This window comes from Oxyura jamaicensis, chromosome 18 (assembly GCF_011077185.1).
Source record: "Oxyura jamaicensis isolate SHBP4307 breed ruddy duck chromosome 18, BPBGC_Ojam_1.0, whole genome shotgun sequence".
Classification (NCBI taxonomy): Eukaryota; Metazoa; Chordata; class Aves; order Anseriformes; family Anatidae; genus Oxyura; species Oxyura jamaicensis.
The window spans coordinates 750229-776555 of NC_048910.1; the positions used below are offsets into that span (position 1 = coordinate 750229).

General features: G+C 45.5%; 1 protein-coding gene across 4 annotated transcripts in view; it reads left to right on the forward strand.

The window, feature by feature from the left end:
• MAP2K4 (mitogen-activated protein kinase kinase 4) overlaps nucleotides 1-26327 on the forward strand; it is a 98968-nt gene that overhangs the window by 859 nt on the left and 71782 nt on the right. For 2 of the 4 annotated variants that reach the window (XM_035342682.1, XM_035342684.1), the window contains exon 2: nucleotides 17481-17513. The exons of the other annotated variants lie outside the window; for them this stretch is intronic. In XM_035342682.1, coding sequence (XP_035198573.1) covers nucleotides 17481-17513 — 33 coding nt within the window. The remainder of the gene's footprint in view (nucleotides 1-17480; nucleotides 17514-26327) is intronic. 4 annotated transcript variants of the gene reach the window in all.

The window sequence follows — 26327 nt, forward strand, 5'->3', positions numbered from 1 at the left end:
GCCGCCCCGGCGCGGCCCTCCTGCCCGCCGGGCTGCCCCGGGGGCTCTGCGCGGCCCCGTTCCGGGCCGCCCCCCGCGGCGCCCCGGTGCAGCCCCGCGGGTGCCGCGTGTCGCCAGGCCGCAGCCGGAGGCTCGGCGGAGGGCGGGGCTGTGCCCGCTGCTGCGGGGCCGGGAAGTAGGGCTCGACCTCGGCCTGCGCGGCCCCGGGAGGCAGTGGCCCCGCGCGGCCGGCCGGGAGCGGCTGGGGAGGGGGCCGGGGGCAGGCAGGAACGAGACAAAAGCCGGGGCTTTAGCTCCGGCTTTTCTCCGGCCCGCTCCGTTTTGTGCCCTCCCTGCCCGTGCCTCTGTCCTGGGTGGTGACCTGCGGGGAGGGGGGCGGGGGAGGGCAGCGGGCTGCAGCCCCGCGGCGGGGGGCGCGCAGCAGCCTCTGCCCAAATGTAAGTTTCTGGTGGCAGGTCCAGCCCAGCGGGACCGTGCCAGGCACCGTGTAACGCGCTGCTCTTTTCCCCGGGAGCGCAGTGTTCTTGGTGTTAACGAGCTGGGGTAGAGCCCCGGGGAGGGGGATGGCCAGGGAGCGGTCAGGGTAACGTTTTGGCAAACGCTGCTACCGGTGTGCTGCTGCATTAGCCGGGCTCTTGCTGGCCGTGGGAGGATGGCTCTGACCTGGACTCCTCGGCGTTGTTCGCAGAACGGTTCTGCTGCTTGGCATTTCTTGTTCCTTTGTGTCTGTTCATATGTTTTTCTCGAGACAGATGTTTAAGTAAAAACAGTTTAATGGAGAACTTGTGGTTAAATTTTTGTTTTTGTTTTATTCTGATGGAAATTTAGAGTGTTATACTAGGGTAATGCTGCCAGGCTTCCCATCTGCACTTGTTGATGGTTGAGTATTCTTGCAAAAACAGTGGATATTTATTTTTCAGAAAAGCCACAGTGAATACCTTTGGAGTTTTTTCTTTAAAGTTACACCACTGAAAAATACTCTCTGGTTAAGCAACCTTTTAGACTCTGTTAGTCTGAGGCCACACAGTGTTTTTTTTTTTTTAATTTAATACAGGAACGGTAATACTAAGGAAGGTGTTTGTCGTGTTTTGGGAACTTTTAATTTATTTTAGAAGAAAGAAGAAGGAAAGGTCATGATCTTTGTATTGACAGTAGGAATACAGGAGCTCTCAGCTAAAAAAATTGTCATGCTTTGCTACAATCTGTTCTGTCCTGTTGGGAGAGACTGCTTGGAGGCTGACAGGGAACCTGTTTGGGTGGAGAATTGATTATATAAACTACAGAGTTTGGTGTACGTGGAACTAAACAGCAAATCTTTGCTGTTTGCAGCTTCCACTGTGTGAAGGTCTCGTGTTTGCTAAACTAAGGAGTTGGTACCTGTTGGGCCTTAGGAAGGTGATACTATACACGTTCACAATACCTTTCAAGAACCATAGTTCCAAACCTCTTAAATGAATCACATTGCTCAAGAACTCGACTGAAGGCATGATATGCAAAAATAGTTGTGATGAGACCAGAAATAGCCATGTTGCAGTGCAGTTAAAACTTTGTGTTACCCCTTTTATTTTCTACCTGACCCATATTCTTCATATGTATGAATCATTCCCCTGAATTCTATGCATCTTCAGGGCTGCAAGTTTGGTTTTGTAGCATGACATAAGAACTGGTGTGAGTTTGCAATGACATAGAAATATCCCTATCCTTTCTCCAGGGGAGGAAGGGCAATTGTTTCTTTTGTAGTTTCTTGCAAGTGTCTATTTATACATGAATTCAGGAGGACAAAGGCCAGTTTGATGTTATGCAGGTGTTTTCAGTAAAATCTGGTGTTAAATAAATAGTTTTTTTGTTGTTGTTCTTAAGGTAACAGATGTGTGTTGAGGTGTCCTGAGAGTAGCTCAGTGTAGGATCCTAGGTGGCTTAAAAAAAAAACCCTGGCAGAGGTGAGCATGTTGCTGTTGCAGTGGTTGTGAAGGGAATTCCCTGAAGATGGCAAAAGAAACTCCTTTCTATGAGGATAGTCCTCCACTAGCATCACTGTGTGGCTGTGCAACCATCTGTAGGAAAATGGGGGAGATATGTGGGGCAGGAAGGGCTGCCTCTGCGGGCTGGTGGCACCCGGGACAGGTCCAGCGGGCATCCCACCTCCCTCCTCTCACCAGCGCTGGTTCCCTGTTGACACCAACATCTCCGCAAGCTGAGCTGTTGCAAAACAAATCTGCCGGAAGAAAAGCAGCAAGATTTTTCTAGTTTGGATGCCGAGTGTTTGCTCGATGTGGGGTTGTGTGAGCACCGGTGCAAAGAAGGTGCAGGAATGTGTTGTGGGGTGGGAAGAGAAGTAGGACTGTGTCAGTGTTGGTCTAATTGGCTTAAATGGTATGATGAGGTGCAGCAGGGAAGTTGTTAAGCTGCAAGGAGTAATTATAGTAAAAAATAAGTTTTGGTGAGTTAATTTTCAGCTAGAAGTGTTCGCTAACTCAGCTAGTACAACTGCTACTCTGAAGGAGGTAATGGGAGCAAGTGGTTGTGGGCTGGGTGGGACGGTGGCTGTGGTCTCAGCCAATGCTTGTGCTGGCGACGAAGGAGCCATGGACCTGCTCTCTGGGATAGCGATTGCTTCTGGAAGTTGTGCTGAGAGGACGTGCTTGAACAAGTTAGCCTGTGGTTCAAAGCCTTTTGCAGGGGATTTTCTGTGTGATCTTAGGGCTGGTCCTTTTGTCAGGGGTTTCTGCTGTCATGTAGGATAGCAGGGCCTAGGGATGAGGAGTGGGCCAGGTGGTGGTAATGCAAGGGTGAAGATGTCATGGAAATCAAGACCTGTCATTTTGATATCTGGAGCTGGGCCAACAGATCCAGGGCATCAGAAAGTCTTTGCAGATCACCCAGTTTCATTTTGTTTTGCATCAATATCCTCTGGAGTTTCTGTGTAAAGTTCCTTTAGATAGCCCGGTGTCTCTTGGACTCAGTATCACCGTACTCACACCAGGCTTATTGTGCAGTGATGGCCCTCAAGCCTTGCAGTCACTCACATAAAGCGTTGCTTCAAATCTTTCCACCCACAGTGTTCTACATTTCCAGCTTCATTCCCATGTCTTCTCCTGGCTGACTGCATTAGCCTTTCTTGCCCAGGCACCTGGGAGCTTCATTCGTTCCCAAAGGCAGGTTCCTGGAACATGTGGTTGGTGCTGCTGTGTTCAATGCACGGTTGGCAGATCAGAGACAAAGGAGGGCTGGAATTTTAAGTATTGAAAATAGGTGTTATTTCTTTTTCTTTTTCCATTTTTTTTTCCTTTTATTTCCTTTTGTTCCGGTTGTTGGTTGTTTTTTTTTTTTTTTTTTTTTTTTGGACAAAACAGTTCTGTGGGAAGTAAGATATTGAACTTTAAGAATGATTTTAAAAACCAAAGAAATAAAAATACAAAACCAAAACTGTAATTTGAGGAATTTTGCATTTCTCTTATTGACAGAATTAGTGACAGTCTTTACTGCTGACGTTATGTAGAAAACTATCCTTTGAAGAATTAGGGTATGAAATTCAGAAATTTAATCAATTCAAAGGCATAGAGAGAATTTTAATTCTAATTGGGAGCTGAGGAGTCAGTCATCGTGCCTCCAGAGCCAAGCAAGAGTTAGGAAACACTTGTAACTGGCTGTTACGTATTTGGCTCCTGCATTCAGCTTCCAAGGGCCCTGTAGGCTAACCAAGACTTTTCCAAGTACTTACTGCTTGTAATACTCTGGTGTCTTTCTAAAACCAAGCATATATACTGTTTATATCTTTTCAGAGTGTACACAAACAGTTCAGACATTGGATGCACTGGGAATTTGGGATTCTCAGTTCCCTTCACATCTGTTTCTCTGTCCCCTGCCTGCACGCCAGCTATAACCTTTTGGGTTTCAGCAAGAATTGGAGAATTACGTTATCTGGTTAGACAGCCTCCTGTGTGGATATGTGGCAAGAATCCTGGACAGGGAGATAGCAGAGGGGTTGTTGCCTGAGTGTGTTAAGAGACTAGACTCCTGCACTGGCACCTGTGGATGCCATTCAGTGAAGTATCGGAGATGGGAGACAGGTTTCTGCACAAGTATGAGGAAGCTCTGCCCTGTACCTTTCTTGACAGAAAAGAGCTTCCAGGAGGCGTTTCGGTAGGTCAGGTATCATTCATATTTAGCATGCAGTAGAATTGGTGATTGCAGAGATGAACTTTGCCAGTCACTGTTGTTGGATGAATTTGCTGTTGGTGTGTGACCTGTGCTGTGTCTTTGAAGTAACTATAGTTTCTTCAGACAGCATGGTGAAAAGTATTACTGAAACCATTTGTGGGCACCACTGTGACCAGAATGCTCCTTGTTAGGGGAATTCAGTAAGAGAGGCCACCATCCCCACATTTTCCTCCTCTTCGTGCTACTGCCTTGGTGAGTGCAAGGTGTGGCCTGAACAGCCTTTCTCCCTTTTCATCAGGAGGAGGGAAATGCGACCTCAAAGCCTCTGTGCTGAGGTATAGGACCTGCCAGGGCACCGTGTGAGCGGCCTCAGTCCTGAAGTCACAGCTGTGCCAGCAGGGAGTGGGCCCGCGGGTCTGTGAGCAGAGCGGTTACTGGTGGTGGCCCAGCAGAAATGAGAGACCCATCCTGGGGGCTGTCTGTGGAGAGCAGCAGGCAGGCAAAGGACTTCCTTCTCTGCGCAGAGAGGCATAAGAAAGTAAGGGCATAGGGAGAAAGTAAGGAAAACAAGTGCCAGTAAACACAGGAATTTGCTTAGGGAACCTCAAAGAATGGAATTTGGGAACAAGAAGGCACTAGGGAAGTAAAGAGCAGAAAGTGAGCAGCAGGTTAGGTAAGAAGCAATGTTTGAAAAGCCAGTATAAATGAAACTGATGATAAATATAAGAAAATGGAAGATAGAAGAGAACAAAATGAAAAAGTGAGGAGTTTGGGGGGTGGAATTAATCCTCGTCCTCAATGGGTGATAAAGTACACATTATTAAAGTACACATTATCTTTCATTGCATATTATTAACCTGTTGTTGTTCTGATGTAGACAAAGTGAAATGTATCTTTAACTCATTGAATAAAATGAGAAGCTGACTGCAATTATTCTTGCCCAAGTGGAATTATAGAGCCATTGCGTGTTAACATATGCTGCTGTTGCAAACTGATGTTTGCAGATTTTTCAGATTGATGTGTATACATCAACTTTGACATGTTTGCATTTATTATGGAGGGTAAGATACTTGTCTGGTGAACAAATCAGCGTACTTCAGTTTATTTGAACCCGCTAGTTCATTCCCATACTGTAGCTCTGCTAGGATATGGCTGACATGCCGTACTTCTCCTTTGTGCTTGTCTCAGTGTATACCTATGCATGTAGTACTGTATGTATAAGCAAATGTTACGGCATTTCAGCTTTCTATTTCAATTTACTTGTAAACCAACATTCTTAATATATCTGTTTTCCTGGTAAAGGAGTGGCCTGAAAATACTAGTTAAGTCTTATCAGATGCTAGGAGTTTTTTTCTGATATTTCATGCTGACTTGATGGAGCTGACAGAACTGGAAACCACATCATTGACTGTCTGGCAAACAAACAAACAAACAAACAAACAAAAAACCACTGTCCAGTGGGAGAAAGAAGAGTGCTGTGAGAAAGGAGGAAAAAAAGGCAAACCGCCAGAAAAGTTTCCAATCTTTATTTTACTGAGAAGGGGTCCCCAAAATTAGAGTTATTCATAGACATATGTGTATGAAGTGAAACATTAATTATGGGAGTCTTGTGTAACCACATCAAGCTATGCATGTATCAGACAAACACAAACACCATGTTAACATCATATAGTTAGGACGTGATTGCTGCCGTTGAAGTCAGCCATCTTCTATTGGATTTAGATTTGATAAAATCTTACGCGAGCTTAGAGAATGTGGAGGCTTGCTTCTCAAAGTGAGGAATAGCTTCTATAACCAGTAGAGGCTGGAAGGAAAAACTGCATGAGAGAAACTACTTGGGGTGTTTGTCTCGTCCTCTGCCCTCTGGGACAGGAACCAGCAGCAGATGTCAGTCCAAATTTTACTGAAGTGATGAATATTAAGAAGATACAAAAATCTCTGATCTCTGAATGGATGTTCTGCTTCTGGCACCCTCTCAAAAGGTTTGAGTACACTGGTCTGGACTAGCTTTCGAAAGGTGCTGGTTGTGTTCCCAGATCTGATGTATCTTATTTAAAATGCACTGCATTGTATTCACTGAAGATAAATGCCTCCTTAGATACGTATATTTATGTTGTGCTTCTGTCTGCATGCTGAGGCTACAGCATCCCTTGTGGGGAGGTGGGAATCGCTGTGCTGCAATGGCAGCATGAAGAAAACTTAGCTGACTTTGCCAGTTGAACCTTTCTGTGGTGACTGTGGGGCTGTCACCTAGTCTCTGGGGACATGGGTTCTTCCATGGATATTCTGGTCAGGATGGATTATTATCATCACACAGCCTGGCCTACTGCTTAATGAGAGGTGAACAAACGTATCAGAAATTCCTGTGTTGAACTTGATCTTTTTTGGTTTGTTTCTAGTATCTCTTGTACAGAGAGAAACCCAGTCCCTGTGAAGATACCAAGTTTAGGACAGTTTGCATTTTGAAGTAAACTGGTTCAGTAGTTACTGCATTTTGGGCTGGATTTTTTACTATCATTTTGGTCAGTTTCTGGTGATAGGTGTTGGCTGTGTGGTTGCAACATAAGGATTCTACTCTGTGCAATTGCAGTTAACCAGTGTGAATCCCGCACCGTCTTAGATGAGTCTGCTGGTGTTCCCTGCAAAGGCCATTTCTCATCTAGATATTCAGGTTTCTTTTTAATGTTGCAGGCCTGTTTGATTGCAGAAGAAGCGTAATGAGCAGTGGGTAAATGCAGTATCTGTTGATCTCTGAAATTCTTTTTTCCCTTTTAGAAAGATGTGTTGCTATAGCTGGGTTAATTAACGTGTGATAGTTAACTTGTGGTAAATCCCAAGGGAGACAGTTCAGTTCGCCTGTGCTTCTGCAGTTCAACTTGCAGATAATTTGAATACGGTGTCACTTCTAAGATTTAACAGTAGAATAGCCAGCACGTACCTAGTTGTCCCCCTGCATACACATGCTGTTCTTTGGTGATACAGGTATCTGAAAAAAATTCTGTGAGGCTCAAGCCTTTCAGTAGGCAACTGACCCTCGATGTTTAGGGAAGTAGAATATCAAAACATTCTGATATTAAAATTATCAGAAAGAAGGTGCTCTAACCTATTCTAAGGGTGCCTGGGGGTTAAGTACTTGTCCACAAAGCATGAGATTGCAAGGAGGATGCATTACATCTCATTCTTCAGGGACAGAGTTGCAGGAAGGATGTGTGCAGCCTCAAAACCCTCTAGTTTTTCTTCTTTGTCTGAAGAAGACAAAGTAATTTTTGCTGTGACTCTGTGCCCTGTTTTATATCCTAGTCCCACATCTTTATACCATTGCTGAGTTGCTGGACAAGTTACCTCCATTGTTAAGCTCTTGCTGAGTTTTGCTAGGTGGGCTTGTTCTGCAAGCTGTACATAAGAGGCTTGGAAAACTGACACTGTAGATGGCATGACGTATGGCAGCCTCTTGAAGGGATGTGTGCTTCAGGGAGCATAATGTTTCTGTACTGAGCTTCTGGAGCACTGGAGCAAGGGTCAGGGCTGGAAGTGGGAACTTGCTCCAATGTTAGCTTCTCTGGCAGGGGTGTTCATGCTTGTGACTGTGCTTTAGGAAACACAGAGGCACCTCTAACAGCCCTCTAATGATCACCTTGTAGCCATCTGCCTTGTCCCGGTTGTGGGGGACAGGTTGCCTTCCCCTTGGAAGTGGCAGAGTTTCTCTGGAACAGGTAGGACTGCGCTGCTGGAGGTGGCAGGAGGGAGGAAACCACCTTTCTGGAGGCAGGCAGCCAGCCTGCAGGCTTTGCTCCACCAGTTGTCAAACTCTGCATGTCCGCAGATACACTGGGTGTATGTTTACCCTAAATTCCATGCCCCATGGACTAATCTAAGCCAAAGGCAGATGCTTGCACCTGGAGAGAGGTCTTGCAAGCTTGTGCTAGGTCTTGATGCTGTGTCAGTGTCTAAGGCCAGATGGAAACTGGCACACTGGTTTACAGTAACCTCATGATTAGAAGAGCACCATATTGGACCTAATTAGCTTCCTGCCTTCCTTTAATCCTAGTGTTTTAACCTCTTGGTAACTACCTTAACTGGATTGTTCTTCTTCCAAGATGTTTCTGGAAGTTGAACAGCATAGAGTGGAGGAGGGAGGTCAGCAGCAAGGCAGGTTTGAACCAATTCATATAGCTTAATATTTTAAGCTTGATGCACCCAGAGGACAGGAGGGATCCATTTTACACCGAAGGATGTAAAAGAGACAAACTTTGGCAGCCAAATATACTTTCAAGTGATGGTAAGGGTGGGAGGGAGAACTGAAAACATGTTCTACCTCAGTATTTGAGCATGACCTATGCAAAAGCTTAGTGTCAGCCTTAGTGCCCTTGTTCAGGAGTCAGTATGTTGAACAGGCTGCGTTTCTGACTTCAGTTTTTAACTTTTCACTTTGCTCTGTTTTAAGTTAGCTTAAGCTGTGTCTTGTGGGCACCTGCAAAGTTATCAAGATTCCTGTTGTCTAGCCCCTTTTATAGTGTTGGGGGGAGGCTTTAAATTTTGAAGATACTTACAATGTGCATTTCGTGGTCTGCTTAGGTGCCCGTTACTTCAGAATATGTTCTGTGTATTCTGTGCAGCAGCACTAGGTTTGTGCCTCCCTGTGCTGAAAGGTGCAAATATGACTTCTGTCCGATGTCACAGACTTACTTAAGTTTCTGTGCATAGCTTGCATTATTATTTTTTTATTTGAAAGAAGACTGGACTACAAGTAGGTAAAGGTCCTTGCAGAAATCTCGGCACAGCTTACTGGGTGCCTGCTACCCACTTGCCCAGACCCTGCGCAAGGCACATGTGTCGTTGGCCTGGATTTGGGTCAGGACTGTCATGTGATGCTGCAGACCATCTTCTAAAATGTGTGACCTTGACTCCTGAGGCTGTAGCCCTCAGTGGAGGGGACTCTGCTATTGCTCTTTGTGAGGAAATACAACATGGTGATGCCTCTGCTCCCCTTCTGCCTCCCAGTTCTGCTTTGAAATGAGCTCAGCTACAGTTTGCATGAACGTGTGCAGTAACTTCGTGCTTAGCGGGGTACGGCCCATTAACTTTTGTATGAGTGTCAGGGGATGCAGGGAGTACGTATATTGCACAAATTGCATATTTATTAGCTGCTAAATTGATGCCTTTGTATGTGCCCTTTACTGGAGGCAGAGCAAGCCCTTCAGGAAGCAGACGGCTTGCACTGATCATGCAGCGAACAAAGAGTCCAAGCGCCAGGAATTAGTCGGTGTTTTGAATAATTTATTTGATCTTTCTGAGGTGCTTCAGGAGATACCCTTTGGCATTAGGAGGACAGCTGTTGGGAGCAGACACAGCTGAGCTAAAAGGGAATCAGTCCTTTTATTGTTTTCATCCTGGCTTATTTTTTTCTGTGGAGCAGAAGAGTTTTATGGTTTGCTTTGGACCTGATTCTCTGGAAGAAGTTCTCTGAACTGAATTAGCCATCACTTTGGACCAGAGAGCAAAGTGTTTGTACTTTGAACAGGTTTGTGGACAGAGATGAAACAGTTTCCTTTAAAAACACATGGCTGTGTTTCTTTGACCTGGGAGGGGCTATGGAATAAGATAAAAGCGTTGCATTTGGAAATCCCTTCTGGGGAGTGATGGAACCATGTCTGAGTTTTTCTGTAAAGACCACTTCCCCTACACAACTGTGTCAGCTCAGGACTTGGTCTCATGCCAAGCAGTTGGAACCCTTGCTTTACCTTTGATGTTCTCTGCTTTCCGCTCATCCCACTCAAACTTGGAGGGGCCAAAGGTGGGATGGAGGGGGATATTGTGTGAGGATGATCAGAACCACTTTGTAGAAGTGGTCAAGACTGGAAGTCTAGAGCAAAGAGACAGAGCAGCTGTTGTCCTCTCGGACAACCTTGATGACAGGCTGTAGACACTGTATGGACCCCAGATGTTTTTACTGCTGAAGAGGTGTTACCTTCCAGAAAAACTGGATGAGAAACTGTATGTAGTGGTGCCATATAGAACTGAGTATGCTGCTTCAGGGCATGTGAGTTTTGTCCTTTCTTCAAGGTACTTTTTTTTTTTCCCTGTCCTCAAGGTAGCAGTAGCAGCCAGGATGTGGAAACTAGGGCATTTGGATGTCTGTTGTAAGATTAGTTAGCTCTCTCGTAAGAACTAGTGTTCTGATGTAGCCCAACTGTTAAAACTAGAAAGTGTGACTACATGGCAGAAGCATGAAGAAGCATGTCCGCAAGTTCATGCAAAGGAGTTATGAGTGAACTCTGACATCTGTTGGAAGAAGGATCTGAAGGCACAGAGACCTGCTGATATGGGCAGCAGCTCGGCAGTTGAGTTCTTGCTGCACAGGGACACATGTTGTTGAACAAGCTTGCTGGTGTTCTCCTGGAAATACAAAATCTATTTTAAAATGTTTCTAATTTGTTTGTTTCTTTTTGAGAGGAGTTGGAATAAGATCCTGGAGCTCTTTATCTGCACATAGCAGAGTTGTGGCCAAATAAGCTTTCTAAAGCATAAGCATTGCTGCTGCACCTCAGTGCTAGATATCATCGGGTTGAAAACAAGACTTTGCTATCTGGCCTCCTCATGTGGCCTTGTTCCTGCTGCTCTCTGTGAGCGGCAGAAGGAACTTCTCAACAAGCATGGAAGCGGTGAAGGTTGAGATGGTGGGAGCTGGTGTCTACAGCTCACGTGTGTCTGTCCATATCCTTGTGTTAGATGGCTTGGCTGATATCACCATCAAGGTACACGATTTGGAATATCTTGGGCTTTGAATTGGAAATTTCAAGTCTGGTTTGTGGCTATGACTGCTTTTTTTCCTGCCCTACGAAAATACACTGTAAATGAAGAATGTGTGAACGCAGGCTGTATTTCAGCGAAGACATGAGATGTTTCTAGGGCTGGTCATTTGCTTTAATATAGACAGGTCTTAGTCACAACTGACTTGAACATGAGCCCAAAACAGAACTGGCAGCAGGGAACCTGCTTCATCACTGAGTTGCCAAAGGTCTGAGCCGATCCCGGCATCATTCCAGGGCACTGTGGTGCTCTCAGCACTGGTATGGGCTGCAGGAGCTGCTTGGTCATGGTGCTATTTCGATGTAGTAAATAGAAGCTTTCTGGGAAGGTTTGCATTGGGTATCCCTGTAAAATATGATTAATAATACTCTGACTTCTTTGGCAGTGAAACTCTAGCCACCCAGCATTCATATTCTCCAAGAAATCCAGTGCTGGCATGTCCGAAGTGTTTGAGACCCAAAACAAACAAAATGAATGCAGCTTGGCATCATTCTTCAGCTATTTGGTTGCCCATGCTGCAGAGTGATGCACCAAGTTGCAGATGTAGTAACACTGGCATCAAAATCTTGCTGTCCATTAGGGTATTGTATTCAAAAGATTTGGGTTTTACAGCCAATGCTGGTTGCTCCGTAGCAGCTCAGCCATGTGAGGTGAGGGTTGGGTTGTCTACATTCAAGCTACCAGGAGTAGTTTCTGCCTCCTGCCTGGTAGGAACGTTGCCTTCTGTTCACAAGGACAAGCAACTGTGTGGTCAGGGTTTCATCCAGAGAGTTCCACAGGTGAACTGAGCAGAGTGACTGTATTCACCTTGGGATACAGCATTCATTGCATCCACAGCAGTCTCCCAGCAATTCTGTCTGCTAAATTTGTACCTGTCGTTAAAATCCAAAAGCTGCAACTGTGATGTGCTGGAGAATTGAGTTTATTCCCAGTACTCAGTCTTGCAGGAATGGGAGTTATGAAAAAATCCTGCAAGTGATCTTATAAAGTAATTTTGCCCAGTGCTTTAGAGGAATTAATAAACCAAACTACTCTAGAAGGTAAGTTCCCCAGTCCCGAGTGCAGCAGTTATTTTAACTGTCTATGAGTTTGACATGCTCGTGTCTGTGTTAGGAGTTTAGTATTTTTCGCATGTCAGGAGTTTAATATTTTGCCTCCAATAATGACCCCTTTCTACCACGGGCACCTTTTTGTAAGTGCATCAAGCTTCTCTTGAAAACAATTTAGATACCCTGCTCTGCTTTGGCTTCCAGAAGACATCTTCAGGATTTCAGTCAGTAGCTGGAAATGTTCAATGACCAGACCACACTGGCAACTTTGTCACTGTTGGTCTTCTGTCACCCTTAGTCTTCAACATACATGCTGCTACTCCTTCCTCAATGCCTGTTTAGATGTGTTTCACAGCTTTACAGTGCAGTATTCCTGTCCTGCCATATGCCTTTGGCTAGGTTGAAAGCACCAGCCACTGCCACCCTTTCCGGGCAATAGATGCTCTGTTGCCATTGACAGGAAGTTACTTGCAGTGACTTTGGAATACGCTTCACCTCGAGTTTGCCTGCAGTTTTGCATGTGGCAGAAAACATGGGCAGCAGAACCAGGCTGAATGCAGAGAGTGGGAGCATCATGAGTGATGCCTTCAGCTGCTCCCTTTCCCCTGCTCCCTCCCAGGGGAGCAGCAGCAGCCTCAGTGCCAGAAACAGACCACAGCTGTGTTAGCAGGCACAGGGTTGGGAACAGCCACAAACAGAGATGAGCATAGCATCAGTGATTCTGGGATGGTATTAAACAGCGTCTTGGCAAAAGATCAGGAGTCCTTCTCTAGTGGAGAGATTTCAGTCTTAAACCAAGGCATTATTGCACGTCAGTTTTCTCTGAGTGGAGACTTGATACAGGTGATAAGCAGCATTCGCTCTGTCTGTTGGCTGCACACAGACGGTTGTAAATGTTGAAGATTGTTTTATTTGTGGTGCTCCGACACCTTGCAAGAGCTTTAACGGGTAGGGAAATCCTGTGTTACTGTATGGCACACTCAAGTTTTTTTATGCAGAACTGATGCATGATTTCCTTTTTTAAGGAGCTCTGAGTGAGAAGGGGTTAATGGAGATGAGGACAAGGGAAGAAGATAGCTGGATCTGGGCTGGGGCTACTGGCTGGTATTTTTGCAACAGTCTTCTGTTACCCAGTGCGAGACTGTGGGGATTAGCTGGGCAGACTCCTAGGCTCCTTCCGTACTGTAGACCTGCCTGCCCTCTGCACAGGGATAGAACTCTTTCCAAAGGACTTTTTTAAAAGCCAATGGACTGGAGGAATTTTTGTTGAAACATTATGGTGCTTATTTCTTTAGCAGGAAAACTTTGTGTCTGCCCCTACTTGTGGGATTTAGAAAGAATGAAAAAACTTGCATAACCCCCAAAAGAATCATGTCTGGCTTAGTAACTTACAATAACGTGACTGAAAGAAAATTAAAGGGATGATCAGAAAGAAAATTAGCAGTAGATAAAAATGGCATTAATCATTTATGTAAACTAAAATCTATTCAGAGTATCTGTTTGGACTTCAAAAACTTTAAGAACCATGGTGCAACTGAACAGCTTGGTAGCGTGCTCCCATAACCAGGAGCTGAGAAGGGAACATTTCCTGGGTAAAGCAGAGGTGACAGATGCAGGGCTGAGCCAGAGGAATGGGAATAAATTTTAAGGCAAAAGTGAACTTGCAAGCTAGTTAGAAAGCTGAGTTGCTTTTGTAGGGGGGAAAGAGGAACTTCTGTCGTGGAATGAAATTTTTTTTTTTTTTTTTTTTTTTTGTTTTTTTTTTGTTTTCCTTTATATTTTTATGCTGTCCTGCCACTGAAATGGTTTGGTAATGCATTTTTTAATTTTTACTGATCAATTTATATTAATAAAATTTCCATTAACTTTTATATTATTCGTAATAAAATTACTGTTAAGATTATTAGACTACCTTCTCCTCTGAACATATTATCAGCCTGCTTTGGTGGCTTTGGGGTTATTTTTCTTTTTCTTTTTTTTTTTTTTTTTTTTTGCATGCTATTGTAGAGAGAAAACCAGTTAAAAAAATGTTATTTGGGAGGTTTAAGTTGGAGCTGCTGGTGGGAAGGGGACACCAGGTTTTATAAGGCTCACGATGAAGCCCAGAGTTGGCAACAGTGTGGCTGTGAGTGTACAGCACAGCCAGCAGGTACCACAGTGTGCTGTGGACAGTGATGCTCATGTTAAAGAGGATGGATTTTCTCTTTTTTTGTTGTTTTGTTTTGTTTTTGGTCACTACAGTGTTGGGTTACACAGTTCTTGTGTGCTTTTCTCTCATTACTCAGAGTCAAAAGCTTCCCTTATTTTTTGTATCCAAGGATACATTTGCTGCAGCATATATTGAAATGAGCTTGCAGTACATGCAGCAGTTTTCTGAGAGCTGCGATGGTCTCTTGGATTGAGTCTCCAGCCTGGTCAGTGGGCCCTAGGACCTTCCTGTGGGGTGGAGGATGCTTCTTGAGGACACTGGTTGGTAGAGTCCCTTGGGAGGCGGTTCTGAAGGGCAGAGGAGTCCAGGAAGGCTGGGCGCTCTTCAAGAGGGAAATCTTAATGGCGCAGGAACGGTCTGTCCCCACGTGCCCAAAGATGAGCTGGCGGGGAAGAAGACCAGCCTGGCTGAACAGAGAATTGTGGCTTGATCTTAGGAGAAAAAAGAGGGTTTATAATCTTTGGAAAAGTGGGCAGGCCACTAGGGAGGACTATAAGGATATTGCGAGGCTGTGCAGGGACAAAATTAGAAAAGCCAAAGCTCATCTGGAGCTCAATCTGGCTACTGCTGTTAAAGATAACAAAAAATGTTTTTATAAATACATCAACACGAAAAGGAGGATTAAGGAGAATCTCCATCCTTTACTGGATGCGGGGGGAAACTTAGTTACAAGTGATGAGGAAAAGGTGGAGGTGCTTAATGCCTTCTTCGCCTCAGTCTTTAACGGCAATACCGGTTGTTCTCTGGATACCCAGTACCCTGAACTGGTGGAAGGGGATAGGGAGAGAGATGTGGCCCTCACTATCCATGAAGAAATGGTTGGTGACCTGGTACGGCACTTGGATGCGCACAAGTTGATGGGGCCGGATGGGATCCACCCGAGGGTACTGAGAGAACTGGCAGAGGTGCTGGCCAAGCCGCTTACCATCATTTATCAACAGTCCTGGCTATCTGGGGAGGTCCCAGTTGACTGGCGGCTAGCAAATGTGACGCCCATCTACAAGAAGGGCCGGAGGACTGACCCGGGAAACTACAGGCCTGTCAGTTTGACCTCAGTGCCAGGGAAGCTCATGGAGCAGATCATCTCGAGAGTCATCACGCAGCACTTGCAGGGAAAGCAGGCGATCAGGCCCAGTCAGCATGGGTTTATGAAGGGCAGGTCCTGCTTGACGAACCTGATCTCCTTCTATGACAAAGTGATGCGCTGGGTGGATGAGGGAAAGGCTGTGGATGTGGTCTACCTTGACTTCAGCAAGGCTTTTGACACCGTTTCCCACAGCATTCTCCTCAAGAAACTGGCTGCTCTTGGCTTAGACTGGCGCACGCTTCGTTGGGTTAGAAACTGGCTGGATAGCCGGGCCCAAAGAGTCGTGGTAAATGGAGTCAAATCCAGTTGGAGGCCGGTCACTCGTGGCGTTCCCCAGGGCTCGGTGCTGGGGCCGGTCCTCTTCAATATCTTCATTGATGATCTGGACGAGGGCATTGAGTGCACCCTCAGTAAGTTTGCAGATGACACCAAGTTAGGTACGTGTGTCGATCTGCTCGAGGGTAGGAAGGCTCTGCAGGAGGATCTGGATAGGCTGCACCGATGGGCCGAGGTCAACTGCATGAAGTTCAACAAGGCCAAGTGCCGGGTCCTGCACCTAGGGTGCAATAACCCCAAGCAGAGCTACAGGCTGGGAGATGAGTGGTTGGAGAGCTGCCAGGCAGAGAAGGACCTGGGAGTGATGGCTGATAGTCGGCTGAATATGAGCCAGCAGTGCCAGAAGGCCAACAGCATCCTGGCCTGTATAAGAAACAGTGTGGCCAGCAGGGCCAGGGAGGTGATCGTCCCCCTGTACTCGGCTCTGGTGAGGCCGCACCTCGAGTACTGTGTTCAGTTTTGGGCCCCTCGCTACAAGAAGGACATGGAGGTGCTCGAGCGAGTCCAGAGAAGGGCTACGAAGCTGGTGAGGGGCCTGGAGAACAAGTCCTACGAGGAGCGGCTGAAGGAGCTGGGCTTATTCAGCCTGGAGAAGAGGAGGCTCAGGGGCGACCTTATCGCTCTCTACAGGTACCTCAAGGGAGGCTGTAGCGAGGTGGTGGTTGGTCTGTTCTCCCACGTGCCTGGTGACAGGACGAGGGGGAATGGGCTTAAGTTGCGCCGGGGGAGTTTTAGGTTGGATCTTAGGAAGAACTTCTTTACCGAAAGGGTTGTTAGACACTGGAACGGGCTGCCCAGGGAAGTGGTGGAGTCACCATCCCTGGAGGTGTTTAAAAGACGTTTAGATGTAGAGCTTAGGGATATGGTTTAGTGGGGACTGTTAGTGTTAGGTCAGAGATTGGACTTGATGATCTTGAGGTCTCTTCCAACTTAGAAAATTCTGTGATTCTGGTTCTGGTGGCCAGTGTGAGGTGATGCGGTAAGGCTCCCTGTCAGCCGTGTGCCTGGGCCCGTTTGCATGTACTGTGCTTATCGGTGTGCTCACCTTCAGTGAGCCAGGTGCTCCTGGAGATCTGGCTGTGCGTGGCTGAGCAGCTCTCGGGAAGAAGGCAAGCCCCAGTGAGGTCCTCCCTCCCTGAGCAGTACAGTAGTGCTGGCTGTGATAGGAAGGGCAGCTACCGTCCCGTATGGCCATAACGCGTTGTGCAGGCATACTGTGGCTCATGGCCGTAAAATGTTACGTGGTGACAGGACTGATGAGGATGTTACAAACATCCCAGAGAAGCGTCCATCTCCACGTGCTAGGTCAGCAGTGCTGGAGAGGGCTGGGTGTGTGGTGCCCATCCTTGGGCAGCCATGTGCCCGCCGCAGAAAGTTTCTGCAGGCTCTGTCCGGGCGCTCAGCGCCTTGTGTGGAGCCCTGCAATGCCGTCACTGCTGCGGTGTCCAAATCCCCCTTGAGCAAAGCTTGGACTCCTGTCCTTAATTTGTCAGTTTTCGAGCTGTTGCTGTTTGAGTTTTATTAATGCCTCAAGGAAACTAAAGCTCCTTGAAGTGAGCTGATCTCCTCCGTGCCTGCTGTGCAGCAGGGTTGGTGCCCTTGCTAGTCTGTTGAACACTGCTATCACTCAAAACTGGTTTATAAAATGACAAATCCTGAATTGATGGGATTGCTCTACATTTGAAGCAACACATTCTAAAGTTTGATCTAATAAACTTGTTTAATGTATGATTTTAGAGTTAATGAACATTGAAACATAAAAAGTGATTCTTAAGTGATGCGCTTTGACTTGCAGTGAATGAACAAGAACTTGTCTCTTTTGCTTTAGGCTTTCAGATAAACTTCTGTGGAAAGGCACAAAGTAAGCTACATATTTTTATAGTATTATCCTGTTTATATATCAACCTTGGTACTGGGAATGTGTCCACTTTCTGTTCCAACTAACCACCTATGGCACACCTACTTCCAAGAGAGCTTCCATTTTTCACAATGCTGGTAAAGTAAAAGTAAAATTAAGCAATTTAAAGGGTCACTAATTGTTGTACTACTTTACCTGTAACAAAAGAGCAACTCCAGAAACAAGCACCTAAACTAATTGTATATGGAGCACTGGATGCTGCCTGCTGAATTGCTCTGAAACACAAACTGGGTGGGATTTGGCAGTTTGATTTGTGCCTGCCAAAACTTGTGCTGAATGAGCACCTGACGTGCACACTTTTATACAGAGCGTGAACACCTTGAATTGCCATCTCAAGAGCCGGCAGGACAGATGCTGGATCCTGCAGTGGGTTGTTTCTGTTCGAGCTTCTTTCAAGAGAGGTGAGAACAGGACAGGGGAGCTGTTAGGAGGGGCTGCTGGCATCAGCTGGTGCCAGCGCTCCCACAGGCAGCCCTGGCTGCTGCAGGACAGTTTGTGATGACTAATGGAAGCTCTGCAGAACTTTTTTTTTTTTTTAATTTTCTGTCAGTGGCTTATGCTTTGTGTTCCTCTGTCATACTATCAAAGTACCTTCTACAATATGGTGGTAGCTTTATTGGAAGCAATCTCTTTTTTTCTGAATTCTAGATTTTTTTTTTTTGACTCTGCATTTCTTTGAATTTCCATTCAGATTTTTTTTCGTTTGTGCTTGACATACTTATTTGTTAATAGCAATTCTAATATCTAGAGATATAATTGTTATTTTTTTAATATTTAATATTTTTTATTTTTTTAATACTTGGTGTCTTTGGATTTTATGTCAGTATACTTTGTGACTACTGTTCAGATAGATTTCATCTGAAGCAGTTGTACATAGAAAAACCTTTGCTGTCCATAGCTTTCACAGACCAATGCTTTCTGTGTTAAGAATGAGGAGGATGTTTGCTCCAGTGTTACGGTGCAGAGTGAGAATTGTTCCCCCAAGACAGGATGGGAGAACATTATTCTCTAATAATTTTCTGTTAGTATGGAATATACAAATCTTCAGGAAACTCGATGTTTGAAGAAGGAAATGCAAACCTGTTTTGCAAGCTAGAACTGTATGTCAGAATCAGGCTTTGAGACCTTTTCTGGTGGATTCCTAAGATGACAGCTACTGAATTGTGAGAAGATACGGAAGAGAATCAGCCACCCAAAAGGAGCAGTTGGCTGCTGAAGTTTGTATTCTGGAGCTGGGTTAATGTTTGTGCAGGTGAGGCTGAGTTGGAGATGGGATTTGCTGCTAGGAGGAGCTGGCATGCAGCATTTCATGTGAACCTTGGCAGCTTAAAAAGGTTGATTAGCGTTTACTTAGGACAATGTCTTGTTCCTGTTGTCAGTCTTTACAAATTCCCTGTTGTCTGGCACACTAAAAACACTGTAAATGCTTCTGCAAGGTTTTAGTTATTTCCCCAGCAGTGCCTTTCATCCAAAGTTGGGATCTGTTGTCAGACATAGACAGTCCTTGCTCTCTGGGGCAGTTTCAGTCTGGAACAAAATGAAAAATGCTCAATGCGTGACACTTCAGAGGAAGAAAAAAAAGGCTTTGCCATTAGAAGGTTTTGCAGAATAATGAGATGGTTCCCACCCATGCCTTTGGAATAGAAAGTGTGGAGGTGGGTGCTGTGAGCTCCCTGCATCAGCACAGCTAGTCACAGAGACTGTGCTGGGGTTCCTGGGGGTAAGTCTGAAAAGCACCTCCGTTAATACTGCTTTGCTGACTTGTGTGCTGGGAGGTATGGATGTAGGTAGGAACTAGAGAGGCTGAGAGGCATTAAAAAAACGAAACACACATTAGCACCTGCCTGTCAGAGCACCGTGGTTTATGTTAAAAACAGGGTACATCTGAGCAGTTGGAAGAGTACGGTTGTGTATCGGGCACTTTGCTGCTGGGGAGGTGCTCAGTGTGTCCTGCGGGGTTCTGGGGCCGTGGTTCAGGCGCTGTGCGCACAGGAGGCAGCAGCAGGAGTACCTGTGGGTGCTGGGCGCACTGGGGGCTGACGGGGCTGGCGCATCCCCCGGCCTGCAGCTCTGCTTGGTGGAGCTCCTTGTCCTGAAGAGTTGTTGTGGAAGTGAAGACTGTTTCTGTGGAGGTAACTCCTGTGGTTCATCCCTCAGGCCTTGCTGGTTTGAACACCAAGGTTGCACGTGGCCTGGGTTTTGTTCCAGAAGAAGTTTCACATGCTGCTGTGGCAGAGGAGTGAATGCCTCCACGCACGCTGTGGGCTGCTGGGTTGTTTGTCTGATTTCTCTCTCTGCTTTGCCACCCTGCCGAAAACTTGGTTTGTTAGCTGTTTAAAGTCATGAAAATTCAAAACTTCGTTAGCAGCAAGTATAACCTGGTGCAGTCAGGCCTTGGGAGGGTGCGCAGGTCTGCAGGAGAGGGGCTTGCCCCATCTGCCTGAGCCAGGGCAGCAGCAGTGGGCAGGCAGTGGGTGTCAGCCCCAGAGGTGGTGAAGAGCTACTGTGGCTTTTCTCCTGTAGACTTAAAGTGAATTGAGAAGTGAATTAGTAGGAATTTACAGGGTTGAAAAAACCCTCTTGACAGAGAAAATACCAGGTTTCTTTGTGTCAAAAATTGTTTACAGCAAAGACAGATTTTGATCACATAATCACAGAATCATCTAGGTTGGAAGAGACCTCCAAGATCACCTAGTCCAACCTCTGACCTAACACTAACAAGTCCTCCACTAAACCGTATCACTAAGCTGATGTTGAGTATTTTCCATTAAAGTACTGTTGACTGTTACACAGTGACAGTTTGATCGCTTGAATTATCCCCTAAAGTATATTTTAATTGTATTTTCCTCTTTAAGCAAGGTTTTAAAGTGTTAGGGGTATTAGCTGACTTTGTGCATGTTATGTGTAAGTGTCACATTTATTTAGAAGGAGAGGATAATGAAAGCATTAATGCATTTGTGAATTCTCTTACCTACTTAGCTTTCTGTTTTACAGGCAGATTTTCAGTCTGTATTTACCAGCTATTAACAAGAATGACAGGAGCTATTGTGTTTTATTTCTCTGAGTCTCTGCAGTCAGCACGAGCACTTGGTAACATCAGCAGCAAAACTGGTGGCATTGCAGTGCTCAGGAGGGGTCTGGTTTCATCTGGTGCTGAACGGCACATATCTGCTTCCCTTCCCATTGGCCTCTCTGGGTAAGCGATCGTTTCTGTTGAAGAACCACTGTTTGCCAGAGAAACACAGGTTAGCCTTTTCATCTGGAGAGGTGTTTCCGTGCTGAGAAGGGAACGGGCTGTTGCTGTTCTGCAGGTAGGAAGATCAAAGGTGTGCAGTGGAAGGAGTTGTTGTGCAGATTTTCTTCTTGTAAATGAAAGGGATGCAAAACAGACATCTGAATTCCTCGTCAGCTGTTGAGAAATGGCAGGGTTTGATCCCAAAGTCTCTGCAACTCTTTCATGAAAAATAATAGCAAGTATCTCAGTTCAGAACTGCAGCTTTGCCTTCTTGAATAATTTGACAAATTGTATGTTGTTGGCTGAGGCAGGAGATCTATTGATATTCTGTTGAGTTGTATTTGAGAGACCAAGGCAGTAAGCAGTCATTTCATATTGAACAAGGGGGAAAGGTCTCAACAATATCAACGTCCCACCGTTGCAGGGGAGAGAAGGTTTATGCTGCTTCCCCTTGCCATTTCTTGCAAAGGTGGTGGCCTAGGTGATTCTGCTTCCCTGCTTGCTGCCAGCTGGGACTGGCAGAGCAGTCTGCTAAGGGCAGTTTCTTTGCCATTAACTGCTGATAAGCTTGTATACTGAAAGAAAAAACACTGTTGCCTTCATGAGACAAGGAAGCAGTCAGGCTCTGTTCTTTCTCTGTTTTTTTTTTTTTTTTTTTTTTTTTTTCTTTAGGGGTTGCAAGCACCAAAACTTAAAAAATGTGTTTCCAAGATTTTAAAATCACTTCTAGTGTAATTTTATTTCTCCGATTAAGAAGCTGTAGAGTAAATATAACATTAAAGGAACACCATGATGAAGTATGTTCTTGTAGGCTAGCAGTTCTGATACTTTGGCCACTGTGCAAGATTTTTTAATAATACTGTGCATATGTGAGGTGGCACTTCTGAAGTGATTGTTGTTGTCCTTTGATGGCAGCAAGACTTCGGCTTTAGTTATGTTTCACTTCTGCTGCTTTCTCTGGTTTTCCTGCTCTGACTAATCTTCCTGAACAGGTATTTAAATTGTGTGTTTGATACAAAGTGCCCTTTGGGGACACCTGAGACTTAAATGTGGAATCAAACATCATGTTGCCTAAGAGTGCTCTTCAAAGCATGCACATTGTACAGTTACTACATGTACTGTACTCAGCAAGTCACGTTTAGAGCATTTAATAGGTGGTCTTTGAAATTTTGTTTAGGCAGTTTTTGGAGGAAGGAGGGCATCATCAAGGGTGCCAGGGATGTCCTGTGTTCTGGCTCTGAGCAAGGGCGTTACAGGATGACACAGGATGTGTGGATGTACTGGAGTCCCTCTAAGTTCTTGTAAGGTCCCTTCAGATAGAACATCGGTCAGTGTTTCAGTGACAGAGGAGCACCTTCCTCCGGTGAAGAAGGTACTTGAAAGTTCTGCTTGCCATTTCAGAGGTTTCACCTTTATGTGGGAGATAGTATGCTAGGTGTCAGGCCAGAAGTGATTTTCTGTCTAACGTTGCTAATTATTTTCCTATAACAGCTTCCTCCTTCCTATTTACATAGTTCATATATTTATAGGCTATTATATTTATTCTTCATGAGACAAACTGCAGACAGATTTAGCTCTTTAATCTGTCTTCATGTGAGTCATGTCCAGCCTGGTGACTGCCCTCATTCTTTGAACACTGCCCCAAGTTGGTGGCAGTGACCAGAAGTGATTTAACAATTCCATCAGTTCCTTGCCGCGAGGGTTGATCAGAGCAGCCTGTATGGCAGGACTGCAAGGAGTGTTCAGAATTTACTAGCTGGATAGACCGGGAGGGAGGCAGCAATTTGCCCTTGTGGCCAAGAAGGCCGAGGGGATGCTGGGCTGCATTCAGAAGAGTGTTGCCAGCAGCTCAAGGGAGGTGATCCTGCCCAGCTGCTCGGCCCTGCTGAGGCCACACATGGAGCATTGTGCCCAGTTCTGGGCTCCCCAGTACCACAGGGACATAGAAGTACCGGAGCGAGTTCGGAGGAGGGCTCCTAAGATGATGAGAGGACTGGAGCACCTGTCGCACAAGGACAGGCTGAGAGAACTGGGCCTGTTTAGCCTGGAGAAGAGGAGACCAAGGGGAGATCTCAGTAACGTCTATATAAATACCTGAGGGGAGGGAGTCGAGAGGATGGGGCCAGTCTGTTTCAGTTGTGCCCAGTGACAGGATGAGAGGCAATGGGCACAAACTGAAGCACAGGAGGTTCCAGCTCAATGTGAGCAGGCACTTCTTTACTGGGGGGGTGACAGAGTACAACAGTTGCCCAGAGAGGCTGTGGAGTCTCTTTCTCCTGGGATATTCAAAACCCGCCCGGAAGCCGTCCTGCGCAAGGTGCTCTAGGTGATTCTGCTCTGCGAGGGGGTTGGACTGGATGATCTTTAGAGGTCCTTTCCAACCCCACCCATTCTGTAATTCTGTGAAAAGTAATGTTGAAGGAGGTAGCATTGCTCATTTTACTTTTTCCTGTGCTAGCACATAGTGGGAGCAGCAGACAGCAAAGGTAATGGGTATAGCAGGCTGGTGAAAACTAACCCAGGAAAAAGAAGTCAGGGCTGAGCAAGGCTGCTGCTGGGAAAGAGCAAGGCTGCTGCTGGTGGTGGTAACACAGGTGTGAAGTGATCAGAGATCCTGCTGTGCTCACTCTTCATGTTCCCAAGTGCAGGTCTTCCTTCTGCGTGACATTAGTGCCAAGCATGGTGGGACACATATTCCATGGTCAGAGCCTGCAAATAATGCTGCCCTATACATACATGGTGAGTGAAAAACACCTCTTTATAGTAATAACAAGGCATAGTGATAGAAAGGCAGCATTTTTTATTGAAGCTCCTGCGCTTGGGAAAGAGTTGGTTTCTGTGTCTTCATTCAGCTGTGGGCGACTTGAGAAGCTGACCATGTTGATCTAGATGGTAGAAGAAGGAAAGCAGAACCTTTGACAGAATCTGTACCTAAAGATTGTGATTTGTATGCTGGAGCCACGATCTTTAGGTGCTTGGTTTCATTGTAGGTAGAATCATCGGGATTTTACTCATCTGGAAATGCATAGAAAAGGAAAACCACAAAATCTTCAGCTTCCTCCTTTGCAGATTATGTTGACGCAGTTTTTTGTTTCTTTATGCTCTTTACTTTTTGCATGATTCTTGCTCTCATTAGGATTCTAAAAAAAGCCCCACATGAACTACTGATCTTAATCTATCTGTTCCTACTAATTCCATCCTCTCTGGAGTAGCAGAGTCTGAGTTCTTCGCTTAGAGTTGCACCGACTGCTTTAGCAAAGTTGTGTTCTATATAGCTTATGGCTGCAGAAGTTTATGTGAAGTTATGTGGAGTATAGTGTTGCAGAGATGCTGGTTCAGTCAGAATCGTGTGCTGCTATTCAGTTCTCCATTAGAAAGAAATCTAAACATTGCAGTGCTTCCATCTGTGCTGACTTTGCAAACAAAAATGGAGATTTCTGTCACATAAGTGACTATTGATTAAAAATTTCAGGAGCACCCAGTTACCGGTAGGCTAGAGGCAGTTTCAGGTTTTCTGCAAACTGTTGAAGGCTGCCATGCCATGACAACTCACTTGCTGCAGCCAGCCTTCAGTAGAGTGTTGGAAGAGGTGTTCATTATTTTCTGACTTCTGTCCTTCCAGAAGAGAGCAGAGCAGCAAGGTCCACTCCTAACACTCTCAGGTGTTTTGGCAGCTGAATGTAAACGTCAGGAATGTCCCATGCATCCTTGTGAAGAGATTTTGATGCTGCCAGTCTATTAAAGTTCCAAATTCTGTTGGAAAAGCCGATTGATGCTTTCGTGCACATCTGAGCAGTGCAAAACAAAGGGACTCTTTCCTATGTTATTCTTTCTTCTACAGCATATTACAAATTGATACTGAAGTCTTCAGAAGACAGCCTAAAGCTTTGTATTTATTTGTTTATGAGCACACAAGGAGATGCTAGTTTTTTCCATAAGAAATCTGAAACTACAAGCCTGTGTTTGTAGGGTACCATGGTCATGTTTAGTTAGGCCTCTGAGTGTTTGTCGAGCATGAGTTATTTTGGTGCTGAGAAATAACTGGAGTGTTTGGCTGTTTCTACTGGACTTTAACATGAAAAATGGGTTGAACAAAAGAATTTAAACAGAAAGTAGACCAATATTTGTTTAAGGTGTTTCTTCCCCTGCTGTGTGAATTTTCCTTTGCTTTTCAAGGAATTAGAATGGAAAAGCAAAGTACTCTGTGCTCCAGGAAGAGCTGTGATGCAGTAGTGAAGGACTCATGGCCACAGTGCATGCTTACTAGAGGAAATTCCCAGTACTGCATGGCATATGTCCATTACAGCATCAGGAATCTGCTTTCCTGCGAAAATAGGATATGAGCAAGTGAGGGGCCCTGGAGCCAGTCAGACTTTACGTGGCCATAGTGAGGCTCTTGCTGCTGCCACGCTGGGTGGGCTGTGACAAACTTGGGTTGTGTCTGAAATACAAGTGCCAAGGAACTGCATGACAGGGAGAGAGGATGATCAGTGGCAGGTCCTTCGTCTTCTGAAAGCCTGCACATGGCTGAGCTGCTGGATTGGGGTTGTGTTGCTCAAAATGCTGAGGTATTGAGGGCTGGAGCGCCCAGTGCAAGAGGTCAAGTGCACCCTGTGTGAACTTGACTGCCTGATAGTGCAGGGTTTGAAGGTTCACAAGGAGACAAGAGGATGTGTTCAGGGAAGTGTTCTCCAGGTCTAGCTCTTACCTACTGAATGAAAAAAATGTATATATATTTAATGAAATTACAGATTGGAGAAGTACAAAAATAGATCTGTGCATGTCTACAGGTGCCATTTTTGAAGCTTAGCAAAAAATTGCCTTGGGTTTGCTGAGCAGAAATTCTCTGAAGAAGGAGTTAAAAATAATAAAATACTTTCAAAGCCAACTAAAAGCTTACATATGTTCTGTTGATTTGTGTTTTGATTTGTTCTTCAGTAGTTGCACAACCTCAGTTGTAGTTCAACAGAACTAAGCAAAAATGCTTTTTGGGTCTGTGTTCTTGTTTTTAAGGTGCAGACCAAAAGTTTTCCTAATGCAGAAATGCAAAATCTTTCCCAGTGCAATGGCCTACATAACCTTCTCATGAGGGGAGCGGAGGGGCAGGTGTTGACGACCAGTCTCTGGTGACCAGTGATAGCACCCAAGGAAACAGCACAGAGCTGCACCGGTGGAGGTACAGGTTGGGTATTAGGAAAAGGTTCTTAACTGAGAGGGTGCTTAGGTGCTGGAACAGGCTCCCCAGGGCGGTGGTCACAGTACTGAGCCTGCCAGAATTCAGGAAGCATTTGGACAATGCTCTCAGACGTTGGATTTGATTTTTAGGTGGTACTGTGTGTAGCCAGGAGTGGACTCAGTGATCCTTTGGGGTCTCTTCCAACTCAGGATAAGCTATGATTCTACAAATGCAGATAGATAAATGTATTTTAAATAACCTTGCAAAGGAGACTGTTTTCAGAAAGGGTCAGCTCCTTGTTAAGTCTTTAAAAACATTGATTAGATGTTCAAAAGAACAGGACATT